Raw genomic sequence first — 24,922 nt, 5'->3', positions numbered from 1 at the left:
ACATTTCGGTTACCAGGGCTTCACGTTTTACCGTCTGTGAGGGCCGGGGCCTCAGCTGTGTATGTCAAGCGGAATTTGTCCCTCTTCCAGCTGCGGTCATTACTGATCAAGGAATCATTGGCCTTCTCGATATTCACATCATCGCCAACACAGAACACATCACAGGCAGCCTTGATGTGCAAACAGCCAGAGGAAAGATCAGTGTCATAATCAAACTTCTCCTCACACCTACAACAGTAGCTGAGCGTTTCAGAGGAATAATAAATGCTTTGTAGGAGGATTCTTTTGACTTTAAGCAGGAATGATTCCACCAGCTCAAAGCTATGTGCAACTGAATCAAGAGTTTTATATACACTGAACAAAAATATAAACGCAACACTTTTGTTTTTGCTCCTACTTTTCATGAGCTGAACTCAAAGACCAAAAACATTTTCTATACACACACGCGAGACCTATTTCTCACAAATATTGTTCACAAATCTGTCTAAATCTGCGTTACTGAGCACTTCTTTGCCGAGATAATCCATCCCACCTCACAGGTGTGCCATATTAAGATGCTGATTAGACAGCATGATTATTGCACAGGTGTGCCTTAGACTGGCCACAATAAAAGGCTACTCAGTTTTATCACACAGCACAATGCCACAGGTGTTGCACGTTTTGAGAGTGTGCAATTGGCATGCTGACTGCAGGAATGTCCAACAGAGCTGTTGCCTGTGAACTGAATGTTCATTTCTTTACCATAAGCTATCTCCAAAGGCGTTTCAGAGAATTTGGCAGTACATCTGAGCAGCCTCACAACTGCCGAACACATGTAACCACACCAGCCCAGGACCACATCCAGCATGTTCACCTCCAAGATCGTCTCAGACCAGCCACCCGGACAGCTGTTGCAACAATCGGTTTGCAGAACCAAAGAATTTCTGCACAAACTGTCAGAAATTGTCTCAGGGAAGCTCATCTGCATGGTAGTCATCCTCATCGGGGTCTCGACCTGACTGCAGTTTGATATCGTAACAGACTTGCGTGGGAAAATGCTTGCAGTCGATGGTATCTGGCTGCTGATCAACTCTATGTGAAGGGGATGTGTTGCACTGTGTGAGGCAAATGGTGGTCACACCAGATACTGACAGGTTTTCTGACCCTCATAATAAAGCAAAATTGCACATTCCAGTGTGGCCTTTTTGAGGTGGGATGGTTTATCTCGGCAAAGGAGAAGTGCTCAGTAACACAGATTTAGACAGATTTGTGAACAATATTTGTGAGAAATAGGTCGTTTGTGTATACAGAAAATGTTTGAGATCTTTGAGTTCAGCTCATGAAAAATGGGAGCAAAAACAAAAGTGTTGCATTTTATATGACTGGAGCATTGCCGCATCAAATTTTGCCAGAAACTGGGCGACAGCCAGGTGGAAACCATTCGGATGATTCAGACGGATTTCTGTGACTTTTCAGTCGTGTGACTATCCGAGAAATTGTGGAAGAGCTGGGCATGTCACAGCATGTCCTGTGAGACTTCAACACAAAGGTGCTTTTGCTCTGCCGTCAGCAGCAGCATGAATTTCACTGCAACTCTTTTCATGGCCAAATCTTCTGTCACAGTGGAATGTACCGAAAAAGTGCTGATGTCCACTTCTTCCGCAATTTCTCGAACAGTCACACGACGGTCCCACATCATCACAGCGTTCACTTTGGAAATGATCTGGTCATTTCAGCATGTTGGTGACCGCCTGGAGCGTGGCTCGCTCTCCACCGTTGTGCAGACATCTTTAAACCGGTTGTACCGCTCCTTAATCTGTGTGATGCCCATAGTATCGTCACCGAAACTGTTGCCAGAAACTGGCAAAATTGGATGCGGCGCTGCTCCAGTCATTCTGTCTTTTTCCTTGGAATGAAAATCCGCCGAGCGCACGACGCACACCTCACACAAAGGCTGCTTACCAGAAAATGATGCAATCGACAGGCGTGAAAAAGTTCACGCATGCGCACGAAGGTTCAAGGTTGGCTCATGCAAGCACACGATTCAAATCCATCAGGTTTTTGAAAAATAAAAAGGTCCGATACTTTTCTAACAGACCTCGTATTTGTGCTCCGTGTATGTAATTTTTTTTTTTTTGGTTTTGCAGAAAAGATGGGAGCAAATCAATATGTTGCCAACTGACGATGCATTACTAAAAAGCCAAACACTAATGCAAATGGTGTGTCTGTCTTGCCAAACATTTTTTTTTGCAATATCCATAATTAGAAAGCATATGAAAACATATTACTAGTGCACTGCGCTGTAATGGTCAAGAACATGAACATAAACCAACCTGTGCCTAAAAATCGTACCTTAAACACTTTTTTGGCCCAGGTTCTGAATGACTCCTCCTGTCCGCACAGCTCGTCTCCTTCTCCCATGCGTAGGATGCGTTCCCCCCCGAGCTCTTCAAACAGCGTGTCCACAGCGTGGGCAAAGGCGCAGAAGTGTGGGTAGGCCCTGGAGCCAAGGCCAAACACTGAGAACCTAAACAGACACAAACACAGAGACGCAGATCAAATAGGAGACAAGTAAAAGAAAATGTAACAGAAAAAAGACAGACTTACTGTAACCTTGCCCCTTCTTCCAAAAAGCACCAAACAGTTGATGCATTTACTCAGACTGGCAAGTATTAGATGTGAACAGTAAAAAGTGAACAGTAAAAAAAAAAAAAAGATTTCTGAGAGCATGTGAGTCATTCATCCTCTGCTTCTCAGTGAGGCACTCAAACCACAGCAGGTTAAAACTCCAAATATGTCAGTCGAGTTAGTATGGATTACGGTTCTTGTTCTGTTGCTTTGGGTCCAGGATCAGTGCATGTTTCTAATTGATCCGAGGTATCCTTTCCTGTTGGCGCTAATCATCTGTGTTTCACAGGAGAAGGTGCACAACAAGGTAGAGTTGTTGGCATATGTATTAGAACCTAAGAGAGAATGTTCCAGGAAGGAATACTGCCGATAATCAAGGATTTGCACAACCCACATCAATTACACAGCTCCACAGATCCTGAACTCAACCCGCCTGAGGAAATGAAAAGTGGATAGCAAGCAATACACTCATTTTGGTTCTTCATAGCCAGCTTAACTGTTTTTGCTTTACTCTGCACTCCCTCAAGACAAGCTAAGATTCTCGAAGAGTAGATTTCACATAAATTGACTACAACAGCAATGATAACATTAAGAGATTATGTCGGTATCCTCATTTCAGAGGCAAAATTTTCATGTCACTGCAAGGCACAAAATAATTAAAAATCAGGGCAGTGCTCCCTTTATTTCAGTGTCACCACATGCAAGAGCAATACTTACCCTAGTCTATGATGCAAAACCCAATCTCCAACTGTGCAGGTCTTAACAAGGTATAAAATACATTAGCAAGTTTAATCACAATCCATGAAGACCTTGTGGAGTTTTTGCATATACTAGGCTTTAGAGTTTCAAGCCCCTAAGTGGCCACACTGAGACTTGAATTGTGACCAGTGTCAAACATGTGCAAGATCGCTTCACTCACAGATTGATTGACATTTTTGTGAGCTGACCTTGTCCATCTTTCACACAAAGTCTTTGATCTCACATACACAATGCTTTAGACGCTAAGCCCCCAGTAAGCACCCTTAGAATTCAACGTGTCCAATGTCAAGATCTCAGTGAAGTGATCTTGCGTACAAAGTTTCACCTTGATACATAGTATTTCTCAAGATATCATGTACACAGGGTTTCTGAGACTCATCCTCCTGCTGGTGAAAAAAGAATCAAAACACAGCCAATAACAAACTTGTCTGTCCACACACCACTGTGAAACAGAAACTGTGATGTGATATAAGAAGAAAAAAAACCTAGAATCATGCACAGAGCATATTGCTTGAGCCATCTGTTTGACAGGGTGGCACGCTGGCAGGGATTTTAGACATAAACTCATCCCGATAGTCAGCTGCTCTGTCAAAGAGGCATATAAAGTGTTTTGTTTGTAGCAAAGAATGGCATTTAATTATGTTCTTTCCAAATTGTCGTGGTGATTGGGCACAGTGCATCCAGAAAGTATTCACAGCACTTCACTTTTTTCACATTTTATGTTACAGCCTTATTCCAAAATGGAGTAAATTATTTTTTCCCCTCATATTTCTACTCACAACACCCCATAATAACAACATGAAAAAAGTTTTTTTTTAATTTTTGCAAATTGATTAAAAATGTAAAAATCTAAGAAATCACAGTACTTTGTTGATGCACCTTTGGCAGCAATTACAACCTCAGGTCTTCTTAGATATGATGTCAAAAGCTTGGTGCACCTATCATTGGGCAGTTTTGCCCATTCCTCTTTGCAGCATCTTTCAAGCTCTATCAGGCTGGATGGGGAGTATCATTGCACAACCATTTTCAGATCTCTCCAGAGATCAGCTTCAGGTCTGGGCTCTGGCTGGGCCACTCAAGGACATTCACAGAGTTGTCCTGAGGCCACTCCTTTGATATCTTGGCTGTGTGCTTAGGGTCATTGTCCTGCTGAAAGATGAAGCATCACCCCAGTCCGAGGTCAAGAGCTCTCTGGAGCAGGTTTTCATCCAGGATGTCTCTGTGCATTGCTACATTCATCTTTCCCTCAATCCTGACTAGTCTCCCAGTTCGTGCTGCTGAAAAACATCCCCACAGCATGATGCGGCCACCACCATGCTTCACTGTAGGGATGGTGCCTGGTTTCCTCCAAACATGATGCCTGTCATTCACACCAAAGAGTTCAATCTTTGTTTCATCAGACCAGAGAATATAGTTTCTCATGGTCTGAGAGTCCTTCAGGTGCTTTTTGGCAAACTCCAGGTGGGTTCTGTCTGGCCACTCTACCATAGAGGCCTGATTGGCGGATTGCTGCAGAGATGGTTGTCCTTCTGGAAGGTTCTCCTCTCTCCACAGAGGAATGCTGGAGCTCTGACAGAATGACCATCAGTTTTCTTGGTCACCTCCCTGACTAAGGCCCTTCTCCCATAATTGCTCAGTTTAAACGGGTGACCAGCTCTAGGAAGAGTCCCGGTGGATCTGAACTTTTTCCAGTTACAGATGATGGAGGCCACTGTGCTCATTGGGACCTTCAAAGCAGCAGAAATGTTTTTGTACCCTTCCCCAGATTTGTGCCTCGAGACAATTCCTTTAACTTCTTGCTTGGTTTGTACTCTGACATGCACTGTGAACTGTGGGACCTTATATGTAGACTGGTGTCATCCATTTTGGAATAAGGCTATAGCATAACAAAACGTGAAAAACATGAAGCGCTGTGAATACTTTGAAGCTACACTGGATGCTATGGCCTCGACATGACTGGCAAAGTGGTCAAAGTAGCCACTGTGGGCTCGTTGGATGCTGGGACTGATGGATTTAATGAGTTCATGACCCTGCTGCTAATAGTCTCGTAATAGATTCTGCTGGGACCAGCAGAATCTATGTGCTTGTCACTGATTCTGGATTTTCTGTTCTTGCTTGGTACACACTGCTGAAACAAAACAATTTCAAGTGGACAACACCAGTGAGGTTAGGTTAAATTAGGTTAATGGAAAAAAAAAGGATTAAGAAAACTGAGTAGAAATGAAAGGAAGAAAAATACTGTGTAAATAGCAAATAAAGACACTGAGGAGCAAACAGTATCATATCAACAGATCTGGGTTAATGGACGAGATGCCTCAGAAATAGAATATTGTAAATGTGTTTGTTGAAGATGAAGGAATGTCTAAATCTTTATTTAACATGTCATGCAAAAACCTAGTTGCAGGACATGGCAAAATCCATTAAAACTCTTCAGGCAACCCAAAGGTCCAGTTCCAAAAGCCCTGAGAACAACAGTCAGTTCAGGAAGAGAAAGGCCCTCGCGACTCATGTTAAGATTGGAAAAAGCCACCAAAGGAAAGTCTATGGAAGTCAAATATGTTTTCCTTCCCAGACCTGACAGGCTTTGTAGGGTCTCTGCGTCGTCTGTTGACCAGTGGAGGTCTAGAAGAAAAATGTACTGGTTAAATGAAAAGTTCCGGGTTTGCACAAATGAAAAACTTAAACCTAACTAGTAGTGATGTGCGAAAATGTATTTGGGGCTGATGCTACAATTTTTCATAGTGTTTCATAGTGTTGTTCTTTTTTTGTCCCTTTTTTTACTGTTTTCATTCAATAGTCTAGCAAGGGATAGGGAAGTTTGGGGTCCCGTGCTGGAGCTGTTGCCCCTGTGACTCTGTCCCAAGATGAGTGAGTGAGTGAGTGAGTCTAGCAAGGTTAGGTTCAAGTCTCTGTATCACATAGAGGCAAAACTGGTCCAGAATGCATTGCTTCATCAACATCCAGTGTTTTTTGTCAGTCAAACTTCTGGTTACTTTCACACAATGCTGGCAACTATATTGTATTTCTCATACATGTATCTAAAGGAATGCCACTCACGTGTATTCGATTTTGGTGTGACCTCGAAGGCTCAGAGAGGAAACTGCAGTAGGTGACTACAATGGATGGCTGTGTTTGCGATTGCAACGGAACAGCTGTGTTTTGGACATGGGACTTTGAAACAGTTTTGTGTTATCCAGTGGTGTCAAAAGTACACACAATTGTTACTTAAGTAGAAGTATAGATACTGCAGTTTAAAAACACTCTGGTAAAAGTTGAAGTATCAACTTGACCTCTTTACTCAAGTAAAAGTGAAAAAGTATGTGCTCCAAAACCTACTTAAAGTATAAAAGTATAAAGTAACCTTAAAAAAAAAAGGTAGATGCCACTATATGAATTGAAAGCTTAATTTAAAAACTGATTCGTTCTACATGTGGCCCAAGACCCAAAACCCAAAATTACTCCCCAACACCACCTGCACGAAAATGTTTCAATTCTAGAAGCTCTGAAATGCAATCTGGGACTATTCCAGACAATAAACTGCAGTGAGTGCAGCATCCATTTAGTGAGAAAAAAAAACTTATTCAGATTAATTCCAGTAGTATTCTGCTCTTACTAGGATGCAGCAGTTTTCTAGTTTGGCAGATAGTTCTGGAGGAAATCACTGAAGAAATTAACACATTGACAATATGGTTTGACCGAAACAAACTGTCATTAAACTTAAATAAGACAGAAAACACTTATTTATTTCTGTATGTATGTATGTACACTCAACAAAAATATAAACGCAACACTTTTCGTTTTGCTCCCATTTTGTATGAGATGAACTCAAAGATCTAAAACTTTTTCCACATACACAATATCACCATTTCCCTCAAATATTGTTCACAAACCAGTCTAAATCTGTGATAGTGAGCGCTTCTCCTTTGTTGAGATAATCCATCCCACCTCACAGGTGTGCCATATCAAGATGCTGATTAGACACCATGATTAGTGCACAGGTGTGCCTTAGACTGTCCACAATAAAAGGCCACTCTGAAAGGTGCAGTTTTATCACACAGCACAATGCCACAGATGTCGCAAGATTTGAGGGAGCGTGCAATTGGCATGCTGACAGCAGGAATGTCAACCAGAGCTGTTGCTCGTGTATTGAATGTTCATTTCTCTACCATAAGCTGTCTCCAAAGTCGTTTCAGAGAATTTGGCAGTACATCCAACCAGCCTCACAACCACAGACCACGTGTAACCACACCAGCCCAGGATCTCCACATCCAGCATGTTCACCTCCAAGATCGTCTGAGACCAGCCACTCGGACAGCTGCTGAAACAATCGGTTTGCATAACCAAAGAATTTCTGCACAAACTGTCAGAAACCGTCTCTGGGAAGCTCATCTGCATGCTTGTCGTCCTCATGGGGGTCTCGACCTGACTCCAGTTCCTCGTCGTAACCGACTTGAGTGGGCAAATGCTCACATTCGCTGGCGTTTGGCACGTTGGAGAGGTGTTCTCTTCACGGATGATGCGAAGGAGATGTGTTGCACTGCATGAGGCAAATGGTGGTCACACCAGATACTGACTGGTATCCCCCCCCAATAAAACAAAACTGCACCTTTCAGAGTGGCCTTTTATTGTGGGCAGTCTAAGGCACACCTGTGCACTAATCATGGTGTCTAATCAGCATCTTGATATGGCACACCTGTGAGGTGGGATGGATTATCTCAGCAAAGGAGAAGTGCTCACTATCACAGATTTAGACTGGTTTGTGAACAATATTTGAGGGAAATGGTGATATTGTGTATGTGGAAAAAGTTTTAGATCTTTGAGTTCATCTCATACAAAATGGGAGCAAAACCAAAAGTGTTGCATTTATATTTTTGTTGAGTATATGTTCATTGTTGGTTGCTTTATATTTTATTTTCTGTTGTGTTTCTATTCAGGTTCTTTTTGTCTCTTTCTCTGAAATTGTATATAATAATTATCATTAGATTATTAATATATAAACAAAAATAAATTTAAGAAATATTACAATTTGAAAACAAATGCACCCGAACGTGATGAGAGCTGCAACAGCTTAATGCTAACTTTTAACATTGAAAATGCCATAGACATGTAACGCGTTAGCGTCGCTCCCGTTTTTAAGTTATAAAATACATCTATCAACTGTTTCAGAAAACCATAACAGGTCGGTTTAACATAGAAAAGGTAAATAATACTCACAGAAGTATGCTCTTTAGGGTTTTAGCGGGGGAAAATTAAGCGAAAGAAAGAAAGAATAAACAAAACAATAGGTCGAAGCATTGCTTCAATCTGCGAACCACTGCTTCGATTGGTTCAAAATCCATTCCTTTATCTTCATTGATCCATGTTTCTGATATAGCAATTATGTTAAAAAAATTTTAAATTGACTTAAATATTCTTTAATGTTGTTAAAGTTTACATACAGACTTCTGCTGCTGAAATGGATTATTGATAATTTGTTATCCGTTTTAATGAGCCGATTAAACTGTTCATCTGTATAATAGCAACAACTGTCATTAATATCTGAGAAGAAATTATTGTCCGGGTCTATATCCTGCTCCAAGTCCAGTACATTGTGGTCTGTGTATTTAAATGTTCTCAGTTCTACTTTTCCATGATCATCAATCCTTTGAGTTATATCCTTTGTTGTGTGGGCTGCTGAAGAGGAGGTACTGCTGGCCCACCACCACTAGAGGGCGCCCTGCCTGGAGTGCGGGCTCCAGGCACCAGAGGGCGCTGCCGCCTCACAGGAGCAGCCAGGACGACAGCTGTCATCCATCACTAGAGACAGCTGATCCCAATCAAGATGGAGGTATATCAGCAGGACGGCATCTCCACCTCATTTGCCGAGATATCGCCATACCTAAGAGGTAACGACTCTCAGCCGTTCGTGAGTATTGTTCTGTACGTGTTTTTGCAGGAGTACCTGGTTAATCTCTGGACCGCAGGAGCTGGTGACTGGGAGCTAGGACTGCACTCCTTTTCCCCCTGAGAGATAACTGTTTACTCTGCACATTCTTGATTGTTGTTGACGAGAGGTGGAGGTGGACTCTCCACCCTCCGTGTTGCTGGGTGCAGCCGCACCCACGCCTGACTGTTTCTGTTTCCTGCCAGCAGTACCGGATCCGGCGAGCAGAGGCAGTGGCCACCTGAGAATTCGGGACTTGGCGGCTCCAGTATCCCCGGGGTCCGGTGGCGGCGGAGATCGGGTTGGTTCCGGTTCGACTTGGACAGACGTCTCCTATCATCGAGCCTGCCCACACGACACCTTTGAATTAGACTTAATCTCTCTATTGTTATCAGTTGTATTTGTTGTGCCCTTTTTTCACAACAGTAAAAACAGTGTATTTGATTCCTCCATTGTCCGTTCATTGTCGCCCCCTGTTGTGGGTCCGTGTTCCTACACTTTCACAACATCCTTCTTGTCTCCAGATGTAGATGATGTAGTAGATGAATAGGTTCCTCTGGTCTGTGTCATGGTGTTGTGATGTGTTTGTGTCCTCATACCTTATTGATCGTATTTGTCCAGATCCTCGATGTTCCTGATTACCATAACCTTCGCTTGTTCTGGTGTTCCGTTCAGTTTGATGAATATTTTGCAGTTGGATGTCCATGTCTGTTGAATTTTTCCCTGCTTTTTTAAGAGACGAGCTTTCCTGGCGATGTTCTGCGTTTCTTTTGTCAGATGTTCATTGATGAATGCGTTTGTTCCTGTTGAGTTTCCGTCCCTGTTTTAACAATGCCATTTTATGTTTTCTGTTGACAAACCTCATTATAACAGCTCGCTTGTCTCCATCCCTCTCTCCTGGGCAGGGGGTGGCACGCTCAATGTTATTACAGTCCATTTGAATACCTTTAGATTGCAGGAAGTCAGCCACCTGTTGTTCACACTTGAGCTGGCCTCCTGCTCACTGGCCTCCCCTCCACTGTCTTCTGACACCCGCCCGTAGCGTAGGATCGAGGGTTAATATGAATTCCTGTAATAATAACGTCGTTCATCCTTGTGTACTGTTCCAACTCTGCAACATGGTTTCTCCAGGTACACCAGACGCCGGTCTTTCTCGGCATTCTGGATCCGAAGAGCCTTCACTTCTTTCACCAGCTCCATAATGGATTTCTGCTGCATTTTAACAACAGAGATGTCCTCAGACAAGAAGTTCATCGTCTCCCTCCTCCGCCGTCAGTGCCTTCTTCGGACCCATGGTCAGATAAATCCGCGCTGGCACCTCGGTAAAGCCGCGCCGGTGGATGTGCGCTGACGCCTCAGCGCACATCCACCGGCGCTGAAGCCAAGAGTAACGAGGCTGTTTGTTTTAAAAATGTAAGGAATAGAAAGTACAGATACTTGTGTGAAAATGTAATAAGTAGAAGTCAGAAGTAGGCAGAAAAATAAGTAATGGAGTAAAGTATAGATACCTAAAAAGTGTACTTAAGTACAGTAACGAAGTATTTGTACTTCGTTACTTGACACCTCTGGTGTTATCGATGTCTAGGTTGAATGTTGGCAATAAGATTTAATGACCGTCACGTGGAACTTGGAAGTATCAAAGCCTCTGAAGCATACAATGCCGTATGAATCCCAAAGTGGCTGTGTTACTTCTTCTGAAGTGGACGGCTCTCGTTGTGGCATTAACATGAACAAATCAAAGAATTAAGAAACACAAATGTGCTGTTGGCAATCGGATTGACCGTCATGTGGAACTCGGAAAACTTGGGAGTATCGAAGCATAGGAAGCCATGTGAAGCTAGAACCAGCATCTGAGAGGAGAGCTATATTCTATGTGGCTGCTGTGCACCACTACAGGAAAAGCAAAATGAGTGAGATATGGTTGTGTTATAGTTATTTATGACTTAGCTTGTCCAGTCTGCTTACACTTGTATTTTTAATGCTCAGCTCAATTCATATATAGAGCCAAATCACAACATAGGGCACCCTAAGGTTACAAGGTTAACGTCTACTAATACTTATGAACACAGCACAGGCCACAACACAACGGAAATACAGCTGACTTGCAAATCAGCAAAATAACCAATAACAACAGCGTGCCCCCTATGGCTATCCATAGGTGGAGATGTGTGATAGGGAGAATTCAAACAATGCAGACACAGTGCCACGAGGGGGGCATTTGGATGTGAGAGTTATCAAAAAATAAAAAAAATAAAAAGAAATACTGGGAAATATAGCAAAATATTAGTTATTCAATAATATCACGTATTTAACAAATAAACCAAATTAATTAACTAAATTAATTTTAAAACAAACGGATATGGCGCGTGTCTGTGTTCAAGCAATTTGATAGGTTGAGGGTTGCACTTGTCAGTGCGGCAGAGGGCAAGGATCCTGAGTCCAGCAATTATGGCAAGGTGGACGAACTAAAGCATGCTCGATTTATTTAAGCAGTGTCAGAGCTGGAGTTCCTGGGATTCGTCAAGTCCACCAAGCAAAAGGCAGATCATGCAGCACGACTCACTTGGGGAGGGTGTTAATGCTGCTTTTACACATAACGACGACAAGTCACAAATGCCACGAAGTACACATTCTTGGCCGCTGATCACGAATGTGATGATTCGGGGCAGAGACGTCAGGTGTCCTCAGGAACTGCTGCAACCTGTTACCACACGTTACGATTAATGGCACGTGTTGCTGGAGAATTATCAGGAACCATTACGCATGGTCAAGAATAGTGTTCCGTGTTGTTGCGCGCTATTGCACGTAACAGCGCATCGTTAAGTTCTGTCACGTTGTGAATGATGTGAATTGTCTCCACACACACCCATATTCATCCAACTGAATTCAGATTGCTCCAGTTTTTCAGAAGAACTTTGTGACTGCATGCGTAGTTGGGCTCTGTGCCATGGAGTGGCGCACATGCCCAATTGCGCTGTGTTTGCGCTTGTGATGGAGGGCTGTATGTGGGGTCAATCTACTGTCTCGTGTCGTTTCTCAAATCAGTTGGTTTGGTTTTGTGGTATGCAGGAGATCACTTGACCGAGGGTCTATACGTTCAAATAATAATTAAAAAAATACTGTCATCACTCTTTACTCTTACTCAGTCAGTCACTTACAGCGGTGTAGCCTAAATACACAAGCTTTCCAGGAGCGCACCCAATTCATTACGCACGCTCAGAGGCACGTCCCCTCCAGTGCGCACTTCTTTTTGGGGCTCCCTGTGATAAACTCATCGCTCCCTTAATATTTTTTTTCTGGCGCCAGGCTTGAAACAATGAAACATTCAAAGTTAGTTTAATTGGACTAAAATCACAAAATATCTTGGATCACTTATCTTGGATTACTTACTTATCTTGGATATCTTGAATTGGATACTGGATTTGTAGTTAGTTTTTATGTAGAACATATCACGATTTATAGGACACATATTACTTTTGTGTGGTTGAAGGAAAGTGAATAATTTTATAATAATTTTACAGTAAGTCAGTCATTTGTAATTTTGTAATCTTATTAAACAAAAACAAGTTTTTATAAAGTAAAAGTGGTAATTGTTTGTCGTTATCACTTAAAAGGTCATTGGTAACATGATGGCTGCAGTGATTACAACGTAATTGTTGTGAAAGTGTAGGAACACGGACCCACAACAGGGGGCGCAAATGAACGGACAATGGAGGAGTCAAATAACACTGTTTTTACTGTTGTGAAACAGGCACAACAAATACAACCGATTACAATATGGAGATTGAGCTTAATTACAACGGTGTCGTGTGGGCAGGCTCGACGATAGGAGACGTCTGTCCAAGTCGAACCGGAACCAACCCGATTTCCTCTGCCACCGAACCCCGGGAATACTGGAGCCGCCAAGTCCCGAATTCCCAGGTGGCCACTGCCTCCGCTCGTCGGATCCGGTACTGCTGGCAGGAAACAGAAACAGTCAGGTGTGGATGCGGCTGCACCCAGCAACACGGAGGGTGGAGAGTCCACCTCCACCTCTCGTCAACAACAATCAAGAAATGTAGGAAGGTGAGTACGTATCCAAATGCTGTCTGGTAGTCAGCTGTCCTACAGATAATCAACAAGAATACACTTAAAGTCACACGTATGTGTAGGCTGAGATTGTTACCTCTTTGGTAAGGCGATATCTCGGCAATGAGGTGGAGATGCCGTCCTGCTGATATACCTCCTTATTGATGGGATCAGCTGTCTCCAGTGATGGGTGACAGCTGTCATCCTGGCTGCTCCTGTAAGGCGGCAGCGGCCCTCCGGTGCCTGGAGCCCGCACTCCAGGCAGGGCGCCCTCTAGTGGTGGTGGGCCAGCAGTACCTCTCTTCAGCGGCCCACACACAACAGTAATGTAACGTTTGACCCGCTTTATAACTTTTTAACTTTATTTCCATTTGTGTAGTTCAGTATCATATGCAATAACTCAAAAGGTTTGATGAGCACAAAACCAGTAATGCAGACGTCAGATTTAAATGCATGGTTATATGTTGTGGTTTTTGCTGTAAAACCAAAATAACATTGTATTAATATTATTATTATTATTATTATTATTATATTATAACACCAATTGTTATTGTACAAAGAACAAAAAGTTAAACATCATGGGCAAATACAGTAAAACATACAGTAAGCAGATATATATAAAACTAAGATAAAACCATAAAACTAGTGCTAAACAGCAGAAAATAAACATGTTTTAAGATTAGTCTAAAATATTCAATTGAAGTGGACTTTCTAGTATCAACAGACAACAGTTCCACAAGGTAGGAACATGAAAGGCAAGACTCTGAACCCCTGGCCGACTTATTTTTAACCCTGGGGACATAGAGGAAATATGTATTCTGTGACTGCAGGGCAACGAGAAGGCACATAAGGCTTAATATGTTTAGCAGAAAGGTATGTGTATGACCATTTCGAGCCTTATATGACACCTTTTGTCTACTCTTACAGAATATGGGGAGCAAGTGAAGGGAAGCCAGAACAGGTAAGATGTAAATGGAAGACTATCATTCTGTAAGACTGATTAGAATGTCCTCATGCAGTCTCTAAAAATCAATACTTGACATACTTCTGCACTGTTTTTTTTCCTGCTTAGTTTGGATGCATTTAATTACAAAGAGCTAGAATTCTGACCCATTGTATTTGGGTTTAGCTTACCTCACATTGGCGAGGGGTCCAGTACTTTCAAAGTTGACTCTCGCTTCTGGTTCATCACTGGAAGACTTCCGAGTGTCAGAGTGAGAGGACACGCTGTTGAATCGGACCTTGTACCCCCTGGAATCGAAAGCAGACATAAGGAACAAAGAGAAAACCAAAGCATGAAAGAAAATTGAACATAGGTTAAAATGTAAATATTTGCCAGCTGGCAGATTAAACTCACTTTCGGCCTTCAGTGTTAGAAGTTGGGTGACGCATCTCCATTAAAGCAGCTCCGAATTTCTACACAAACCAAAGCAGTGATGTTAGTAAGCAGTGTCTCTGTCCTGCATGGGATAGAAATGTTTGTATATATGCTGTGCACCTCTCCATTTTCAGGCGGATCACCATTGCCAAATGTGCTGGTTACCACTAATACCAGTGCCTCGTGCTCCAGATCAACAACATCATAATCATCCATGGACATGGCCTGCAGAAGACAAAATCAGCAACAGAGAGAAGTCTCAGATACATCCTACACGGTGTAGCTCCACATCCTAGACACACGCCACGTGACAGTTCACTTGAGCATGTAAATTATGGTGCACAGCCTTTGGCAGAGACAGTGCTTGTAATGACCACCCTGTCCTCGCCTCTAACAAGATGATGTACGCTGCTGCCATTTAGCAAGCAGCTATGATGCGTACTGCTCAACGTGACAGTGTTTGCTATCCAGCGCTCAGAGGATCCATACACACACACATTAACACATGCAAACAAAAGCAGAATGAGAAAACAGGCTTTCGCCTCCCAACAATGAAGATTCGCCTTGGGCATTCACATCCACTCTATGATCAAGCCACACACACACACATACGCATTGATGAATGCAAGTATTCTTGTTGTGTCATTAATCACAGTGGGAAAACTGGAAGGCAAAATGGAATATGACCTGAGGAAAAGCACAGAGTGCCTCCGCCCCCGCCCCCACCATCTCACTCTCCTTTGGATTTTCACACCCTACTTTTTATTTTGCAAATTTGCACAGCCAAAGAGCTGCAGGATTTCTGCTAAATAACCCACCCAGTTCAATGCTTCACTGGTTAAAATTTCTCCAAACAGTTGCACTTTACTGCACAGGAGACAAACAAAATGTCACAAAAGCACACTTTCTTCTTCTTCTCCTGTCAGATTGCTTGGACTCAGCTTGCACCTGATTGGCTGTGACCAGGAATGCAGTCACCCCAAGGTCATTAATTATTTATTCGTCGTTCAGTGTGCAGACTAACTCAAAAAATTGTTAAATTACATTACTGTATCAGCAAATTTTTGAAAACTGAAATGGAATGTCAAGTACTGATGTGCGGATATTCTTCTCTAATATATGCAGAAGAGTTTATCAAAATCTAAAGTTGCTTCAGGAAATTCTCACTGCTTTTAAAAGCTAACAGACAAATTTCACCTTACTTAAAACAAGCAGCTTTTGATCAGATTTTAGGCTGCACGTAATAGAAATGTTGTGTAAACCAACCCAATCACCCCCCCCCCCCCCCAACTTCTCACAAAAGTGACCACTATTCAACAAACTCTTTTATACTTCAGAAGTTCTTCTGAAACCAGGATGGGTTAAACCCAGGTTCAGTCTAAATTCATTAGACAGTTTTAAAGGATGGCCAGGCCCTGAAACAAGCAGTGCTGCATCAAAAAGAACCAAATTTATACTGTATTGTGCCAGGAAATATCAACTCCCAAGCACTCTGTGATCAATTTATAAGCCTCTCACATCTCCGAAGGGGCCCTTCAAAGCCTTCTTGTTCAGGATTTATCAGTAAAGCAGAAGAGGCCCACAGCTAGACCACAAAGAATCAAAAGGTCATAAAATGATCACCTTGTGCTGTGGCTACAGTGCCACCTGGAGGAAGAACATGGAGGCAACCCACTGTGAAAATAAACTATTGTAACCAGAGAGAAATTACAATGTCTTTTCGTCTTATTATAGTTAATAAAAAGACAAAGTTTATATTCCATTTTTATCTGTACACGTTCTTTGGTTTGTGTGATGTTATGAGGATTCTGTTTTGTAACTCTTGGCATGTCAAATGTTATTTCTTGAATTATTAATAAATTGTCATGGTGGAAAGTGTTCTTCTAAATGATTTCTGGTCATAGGATGTATTTAGAAAATTCAGTCATCCGATATTTTGTTAGTCAAAGAAAAAAAGAAAGTGTATGTCAACCATTGTATCTGATTTGTTTTTCAAATAACTTCCTTTCTGGGAGAATCCTAATGCCAAATGGTCGGAGCTTGTGACCAGGCGTAACTCTCCTTTAAATAGACCCCGAGACAAAGGAACTCTCTCTTATACTTTTTCTTCCATTTTGCTGGTTGTGCGACAGCCTCTTATGTGTTGCGTTCAGGCTCCCTTTTTTCCGGACTCTCTAAATCCTACTTCGTGGCTGTTGTTTCATTGTTTCTTAGTGTTTCTTTGTTCAATAACTTTCGTTGTTTGAGGCACCAGTTTTTAATGACTTTTAAGGCTTGAGTCAAGTTTTTCTGCATTTTAAAGACAACTTCCTAGCTGGGTTTTTCAGATTAAGAACAAATTTGTGAACCTCCAAATACTTTGTGTTCAACTCAATGCCAAAGTGTCTTTGTTAACTTTATTTCCTACACAACTTCTTTGCCAAGTCTTCAACTTTTTCTAATTTTTTACAAAGACTTCAGATTGATCTTCCACAAGTTTTGAAGCTGCCAGAGCATTTTTGAGAGCAACATTCATCCATGGGTCGATCAGAACCAACTTCTACGAACCCACCATCATTTGGTCCTGCTGGAAAAGCGTGCTGGATCTGCGGCCTGTAGTCCTCTGGGAAACCAGTGGTTAACCCCAACACAGGTGAAAGGCCGCAAAGGCCCATGAGGAAACTGGACCAATCCATAATGGACCACTCACTTCGCCAGATCCAACAGACCCACATAAGTGAACCAGCCAAGTGTTTTGACAGTCTTCATTGTCAATGATGCAAAGTGGAGATTCATTTGTTAATTATCTTAATAATAATAATAATAATAATAATAATAATAATTAATAATAATAATTAATAATAATAATTAATAATAATAATTAATAATAATAATGATTTCTGAACACAAAATTCAGTGATAAATTCCAACCAGATTTACAGTCCTATGTAAAAGTTTGGGCACCCCCTGATGACTTCCATGATTTGCCTTTATAAATCATTGGTTGTTTGGATCAGCAATTTCAGTTAAACATTTAGCAGATAAACACAGTGATATTTGAGAAGTGAAATGAAGTTTACAGGATTTACAGAAAGTGTGCACATAATTCTTTAAACAAAATTGTGCATATTTTGGCACCCCAACAGAAAAAATACATCAATATTTAGTAGGATCCTACTTTGCAGACATAACAGCCTCTAAACACTTCCTATAGCTTCCAATAAGAGCCTGGATTCTGGTTGAGGTATTTTGGACCATTCTTCTTTACAAACATCTCCAGTTCAGTCAGGTTTATTGGTTCCAATCATGGACAGCCTGCTTAAAATCACACCACAGGTTTTCAATAATATTCAGGTCTAGGGACTGACATGGCTTAGTAGATTTTGAGCAGTGTTTAGGGTCATTGTCTTGTTGAAAGTTCCAGCCCCAGCGCAACTACAGCTTTGTCACTGATTCATGATCATTGTTCTCAAGAATCTGCTGATATTGACTGGAATCCATGTGACCCTCAACTTTAACAAGATTCCCAGTACCTGCACTGGCCACACAGCATGATAGAACCACCTCCAATTTTACTGTAGGTAGCAAGCATTTTTCTTGGAATGCTGTGTTCTTTTTCAGCCATTCATACCCGCCCCTTGTTATGTCCAAATAACTCGATTTTAGTTTCATCAGTCCCACAGCACCTTATTCCAAAATGAGGCTGGCCTTGTCCAAATGTGTTTTAACATACCTCAAGTGATTCTGTTTGGGCATGTAAGCAGAAAAGGCTTCCTCTGCATTACAGCATCATACGCATCTCCTTGTGCAAAGTGTGCTGAATAGTTGAACGATGCACAGAGACAATATCTACAGCAAGATCATGTTGTAGGTCTTTGGAGCAGGTCTGTGGTTTGACTATGATTGTTCTCACCATCCTTCACTTCAACTTATGTCAGATTTTTCTTGGCCTGCCGCTTTGGGCCTTAACTAGTACTGTGCCTGCAGCCTTCCATTGTCTCACTATGTCCCTCACAGTGGAAACTGACAGCTGAAATCTCTGAGATAGCTTTTTGAATCTTTCCCTTAAACAATGATGTTGAGCATTCTTTGTTTTCAGGTCATTTGAGAGTTGTTTAGAGGCTCCCATGTTGTCACTCAATAGAAGAGATGCAAAGAGGGGAAACATTTGCAAATGGCCACCTTAAATACCCTTTCTCATGATTGGATTCACCTGTGTAATGAGTTCAAGGGTCAATGAGCTTACCAAACCAATTTTGTGTTCCAATAATTAGTGCTAAATGTATTCAAATCAATAAAATGACAAGGGTGCCCAAATGTGCCCAAATGTATGCAAGTATTGCACACTTTCTTCCAGACAATCAATGATTTATAAAGGAAAATCATGAGTTTTGTCATTAAATTTCTCCACTTCATTCTTTCACTGCTTTCTCTTTTACGTCTCATTGTCAACATATCGTCTCAGTAATAAAATTATGAATCATTATTAATATTCTCAAAATGTCAGTCACATGTGTTTATCCCTGTACATGTGTAAATAAATGTGTAAATATTACACCAGTTATTTTTCTTGCATCCATTTGAAGACAGATGTTTGATCAATCATACCTGGAACTTATGACTTTCAGATCGAAGGCTGTGCCCCTTTTTTCGAGGTTTAATTCAATTTTATCAGTGGTGGGCACAGATAACCAAAAAATTAACTTCGATAACAGTTAATCAGATAACTGAAAAGTTATCTTTGATAAAGATAAAACAATAAACCACCCAAAAATGTATTGGAAGTTAAAGATAACCGATAAATTCCAGTATTGTCTCCGGTACACTTATAAATACTAACAAGCTGATTTTGAGTTTAAGACCACAATTGCTTTTGGAAGCATCAAAAGCAACAACAGACCCAAATGATGAGTCAGTACTTCTGTCTTTGAGCATCCTGCTCCCTGCTGGAAGCTTCTGTTTACTACATCACTTCCAGCACAGATGCAACTGAGGGGAACCACAAAGCTCTACTCTCTACCAATCACAGCACTGCTGTCAGGCCGAGATCTTGGAAAATAAAGCAGTGCTGAGTTATGGTTTGGTGTATAAATAAAATGAATAATGATAGAATAACTCCATTAGTGTCAGTTATCTCATTTGTGCAAAGTTAAGATATAACATATATCTTTTCATGTCGAATAATGCACTAATTCTTAAGTTTTGTAATAAACACAGACAAGATGGCATTCTGGGTTAAAATGTGCCTCTGCTCACAATGATTGGATGATTCATTCTATGTAAACCAACACATTAATGTGAGGTGGTGTCGTGTGTTGGTGTTTACAGATAAATGTGCTTTTGTAAAATTTGGCCAATTTTTATTTGTAAAAAAAAAGGCCCAAGTTGTAATTAGATAACCATCTGATATAACTGGTGTCAAAATAAATAGAACACTGCCATTCGCCCTACTGACGTAGGTATCTCATAATCCCTTGTGCGCCAGAGTCACTGCAGTCAAAACAACATAGAGAATCCACATGATGACAACTGTAAATTAATCTTATACTACAAAAATGTATTTTTTAATGCTTTTCATCATGTAATAAGAAACTGCATGCATGATACCCTGAAAACTTGCTAAAACAATTATAACAAATAATCCGTGTCTGCTACGTTTAATCTGCGTGGAATTTAATAAAGGCAAACTGAATTTCAGACATCTTATATATATATATAAATTTTAACCATAAGTTAAAAATGTATGCCTCTGGATTACTTGGGTGATATTGGCCGCATATCAGTATGGATTAAAAAAAAAAAAGATTTTTATTTATTTATTTATTTACTTATTTTGGTGACCAGTTTTCCTTTGCTTGCAGAGGATAGAGCGGTTTCTTCTAAAAGCAGCTCTTCTCTGTTTGCAGAGGGTAGAACTACACATCTGTTCACTTTTATCTACCACGTTAACAGTCTAAAAGTTATCGGACAAAAATTTATCGGAAGATAATTATTCCGATAATGGTTTTCAAATTATCTGAAAAGATAATCTCATAATGAAAACTTGGTAATTATCAGTTATTGGATTATCAGAACTGTGCCCACCACTAAATTTTCTATTTATTCGATATTGTTTTAACTTATGCTGTCTACAATATTTATTTATAAGGTGACTCAATATTGATTACATTTCAATTCCTTACATATTTTTGTGTGAGGTGCATTCCATATTAATGATATTAATATTAAAATAAGATTAATTCATTACATTTTGGTGCCCCATGTGGTGCAATATTGATGATCTATTTATATTCTCTCCATTATTTTGGTACTGCCCTCTGAGGCTATTCAATAATAATATTATATTTCAAATTATTTCTTACATTTTATGTTGCGTCCATGTGAGGTCATTCAATAGTAATATTAATAATATTGATTATTTAAATTCATTATGCAATCAATCAATCAATCAATCAATCAATCATTTATTTTATAGCCCTTTACAGCACCCAGATGGTGTCCAAAGTGCTTTAAGAACAAGAATTCACACAAAAAACATACACTATAGTTAAAGAGGTACATACGAGGTCTGTCCATAAAGTAACGGTCCTTTTTATTTTTTTCAAAAACTATATGGATTTCATTCATATGTTTTTACGTCAGACATGCTTGAACCCTCGTGCGCATGCGTGAGTTTTTCCACGCCTGTCGGTGACGTCATTCGCCTGTGAGCACGCCTTGTGGAAGGAGTGGTCCCGCCCCCTCGTCGGATTTTCATTGTCAGGAAATGGCGGAATGAAAAGGACTTTTTTTCCATCGGAATTTTTTCAGAAGCTGTTAGAGACTGGCACCTGGAAACCATTCGAAAAATTTATCTGGTTTTCGATGAAAATTTTACGAGCTTCACAGAGAATAAGGACTTTAACTACAGCTTTAAGGACCCCTTTAAGGACCCCTTTAAGGACGGTCGGTGCACTGCGCTTCGAGCTATGACGTCGCGGCACAAACCACTGGATCATTTCTAAGCTGATGGCTCTATGGATACGAGACCGTGTGCTCTTTCTCTGGTTATCACAAGAGCTGGACATCAGCCATTTTCCGGCAGATTTCACTCTTAACAAGAGATTTTGTCATGGAAAGCTGCGCGGAGGCTTCGCACGTCACGACCGATTCGCTGATGAAGCGAGACAAAGGAAAGACCTCCTTTTCGGAGTGTTAGAGGACAAGTTTGGACAGTGGTTTGTGCCGCGACGTTCGTAGCTCGGCGCACCGACCGTCCTTAAAGGGGTCCTTAAAGCTGTAGTTAAAGTCCTTATTCTCTGTGAAGCCCGTAAATTTTCATCAAAAGCCAGATAAATTTTTTTCAAATGGTTTCCAGTGCCAGTCTCTAACAGCTTCTGAAAAAATTCTGATGGAAAAAAGTCCTTTTCATTCCGCCATTATCCAGACAAGAAAATCCAACGAGGGGGCGGGACCACTCCTTCCACAGGGTGCTCACAGGCGAATGACGTCACCGATCAGGCGTGGGAAAAACTCACGTATGCGCACGAGGGTTCAAGCATGTCTGACGGTAAAAACATATGAATGAAATCCATATAGTTTATGAAAAAAAATAAAAGGACACACCACGTATAGGTACAAAACAAAACATGCCACAGCATCATCAAATAAAACATGAATTGCATAACCCCTTTGACCCTACATTTGAGTTGGGATTTATAATGAATAATAGTGCTTCATTCTCAAGGAGCTGCATTAAATTAACCATCTGATTTTGTCCCCTGGCCATTGTCAGGGGTGAAATATTGTGCTGAGCCTTGAGACATTTGTGACATATGAGGCTGACTGACAGAGGGAGTGACTGGATAAGAGAGTTAGGGCGACTTTCCTTGAGATGCTTACACACTAATTCAGACAAGGTCAGCTTCTGAATAAAGTGCTGTGAAGGTGCGTACACGTTAACATGGTTGTTCATGCTTTCCCACCCAGAACTGTCACTGGAAAGACTCATTTCATCTGCTTTGCTTCCAGTGTTTGCCATCACTAGCCATGTCCTTAGGTTGACAAGATTAACTGTATTTATTTTGGAATCTGAACTATTTTTATTGAACAAAGAAATAAAGCTGAACAGCTGCATGAAAACTGACATCACCTTGCACAGGTTTTATTCCCTCCGCCAACAAAGTTGGAGGAGGTTATATTTTTTTCCCATTTCTTTGTCTACTTGTATGTTAGTGAACAGCCTGGAGTCCACAATTTTTCATATATCATGACATTTTTACTGAAGATTCATATCCTGATAGGCAAAAATTTTCAAGGTCATAGGTCAAACATCAAAGTCAGGAGAAATCTTGAAAAATCCCTATCTTTAACATTGAATGAATTTTAAAAAATTCATCACTCTATCAAAAAATATCAAATACCTTTCATATTTGAGAGCATTATGTTGAATGGTATTATCGACTGACAAAGATTGATCTGGATCTAATCGAGATTACAGATTTGGTGACCATTTAAATTTAACATGGACAACAGTATTATATCTTAATCAAATATGCTCCAATCATATTTGAAAGTGAGGTGCAGACTGGCACTCTCTATTAGTTTGATCCAAATCTGATCCAGATAGTAGATTTTGTGGACATTTGAATTTAATATTAAAAAGTCAATTTGATCTACAATTTGCATTATATCTCAATCAAAAGTACCTCAATCACTCTTCTTTGTGACAATGAGGTGCAAACCGGCATGCTCAATGAATAAACTAAGTTTGATCCACATTTAATCTGTATTGCGGATTTAGAGGATATTATATTAACATTGAAAATCCCTTTTGATTCTACGTATATTTTGTATTATATTTTAGTTTATGAAAAGCCCATTCTAATAAGACTTTGACCTTGAAATTTTTTTTGCAAGGTAAAAATTTGTGGAATTGGAATCTAGTGTTGGCGGAGGTTTGCTCTAATTATTACTAGTCAAATTTCTATTTCTCTTATCAAAAAGGAGAGTCATCTTTTAATTGGGGCCACCTTATATAAGTGCTGAAACGATAATGGTGTTGTTGTTATTACTTTTTCTTATTACAGGTTCTCATACATTGTGAGTACAGTCACTGACCTATGCCACACCTTGGATGAACTTAACAAATGCAAGCATGGTGCATGGTTTAAATGCTACAAATTTGGACTTTCCATGCAATATACCTATGTGTTATGTGTTGAATTCATTTACGGAGCATTCTTGCAATGCTCGACATACACAGTAATGAAGGAACTGAGCAAAATATAGTTTTCCATAACATCAAGAGCATTGAGAGTTGAGCCTGTTATAGACATGTGACCCGTCCAGCATTTACCCAGTTTCCCAGTTGGTGAAGAGAACCACTTGGGTATCAGTCTGTCATGGGCTGATGCGCAGCTGGTGGCAAGAGACAGATATCATTGGAATAGCATTTTCGAGACCCTACTTCAACAAGGGGATGAAAAGTAATGATGATGCTCAGCTGGACAGGCTGAAGGCCCATCTTGACCCCGGAGAAGAAGACAATGGATTAATTGAACAAAGGTAGGAGCAACAGTACCTTTGCATCAAATGCATGCTTGAAGATTTGACACAGAGTTTTGGCATAATTTTGTGATTTGCCCGTTTCGGTCGCAAACAGGATGGTGGCTTTCACCCTCTTGGCCATGGCTTGACCCATGAGCTTGGCTGAAAACTTAACAGCCCTGCAAAAAGAGAGAGAGAACAAGATGGACAGTTAAAATGTGAAGCTTGGAAATCTGAGGACAAGAAATTAAATCATGCAAGGTCCAGTGATTTGAGGTTTAAGTCTGTGACCTTCATTACCAGGACCAGAATATTCCCTCACGGCGATACGTGTCATAAAACATTTTGCTGTTGACCTTGTGAAGGTAGGAAGTGCTGCAGCAGCGGCTAGCGTAATTCGCTTCAGCAGTCAACTGACAATGTGTCAAGGCAGTGGATGGATAACAATTGTGATTACCTCGCTTGTCATATCCTCCAGGCAATTATATTAATAGCAGAACACGTGTGCGCACACACATTAATAAAATTCTGATTACTCCTTGAGGGGTTGATTGCACAATCTTCACCGTTGAGTGCACTGACTTCCGTCCTATGTGTCTATCGTTCATCAGGAAAGTGATTACCTGCTTAGCTTTACATTATCACGCTCACATCACCTCTATGCCTACAACTTAACCTTA

General features: G+C 40.8%; 1 protein-coding gene across 1 annotated transcript in view; it reads right to left on the bottom strand.

Moving 5' to 3' along the window:
* nos1 (nitric oxide synthase 1 (neuronal)) overlaps positions 1-24,922 on the bottom strand; it is a 158,387-nt gene that overhangs the window by 40,411 nt on the left and 93,054 nt on the right. The window contains 6 exon segments of the mRNA XM_034170884.1: positions 32-170; positions 2,332-2,506; positions 14,492-14,608; positions 14,715-14,773; positions 14,856-14,960; positions 24,277-24,421. Coding sequence (XP_034026775.1) covers positions 32-170; positions 2,332-2,506; positions 14,492-14,608; positions 14,715-14,773; positions 14,856-14,960; positions 24,277-24,421 — 740 coding nt within the window.

Source organism: Thalassophryne amazonica, chromosome 5, assembly GCF_902500255.1.
Source record: "Thalassophryne amazonica chromosome 5, fThaAma1.1, whole genome shotgun sequence".
Taxonomy (NCBI): Eukaryota; Metazoa; Chordata; class Actinopteri; order Batrachoidiformes; family Batrachoididae; genus Thalassophryne; species Thalassophryne amazonica.
This window is presented reverse-complemented; position numbering and strand designations above follow the sequence as displayed.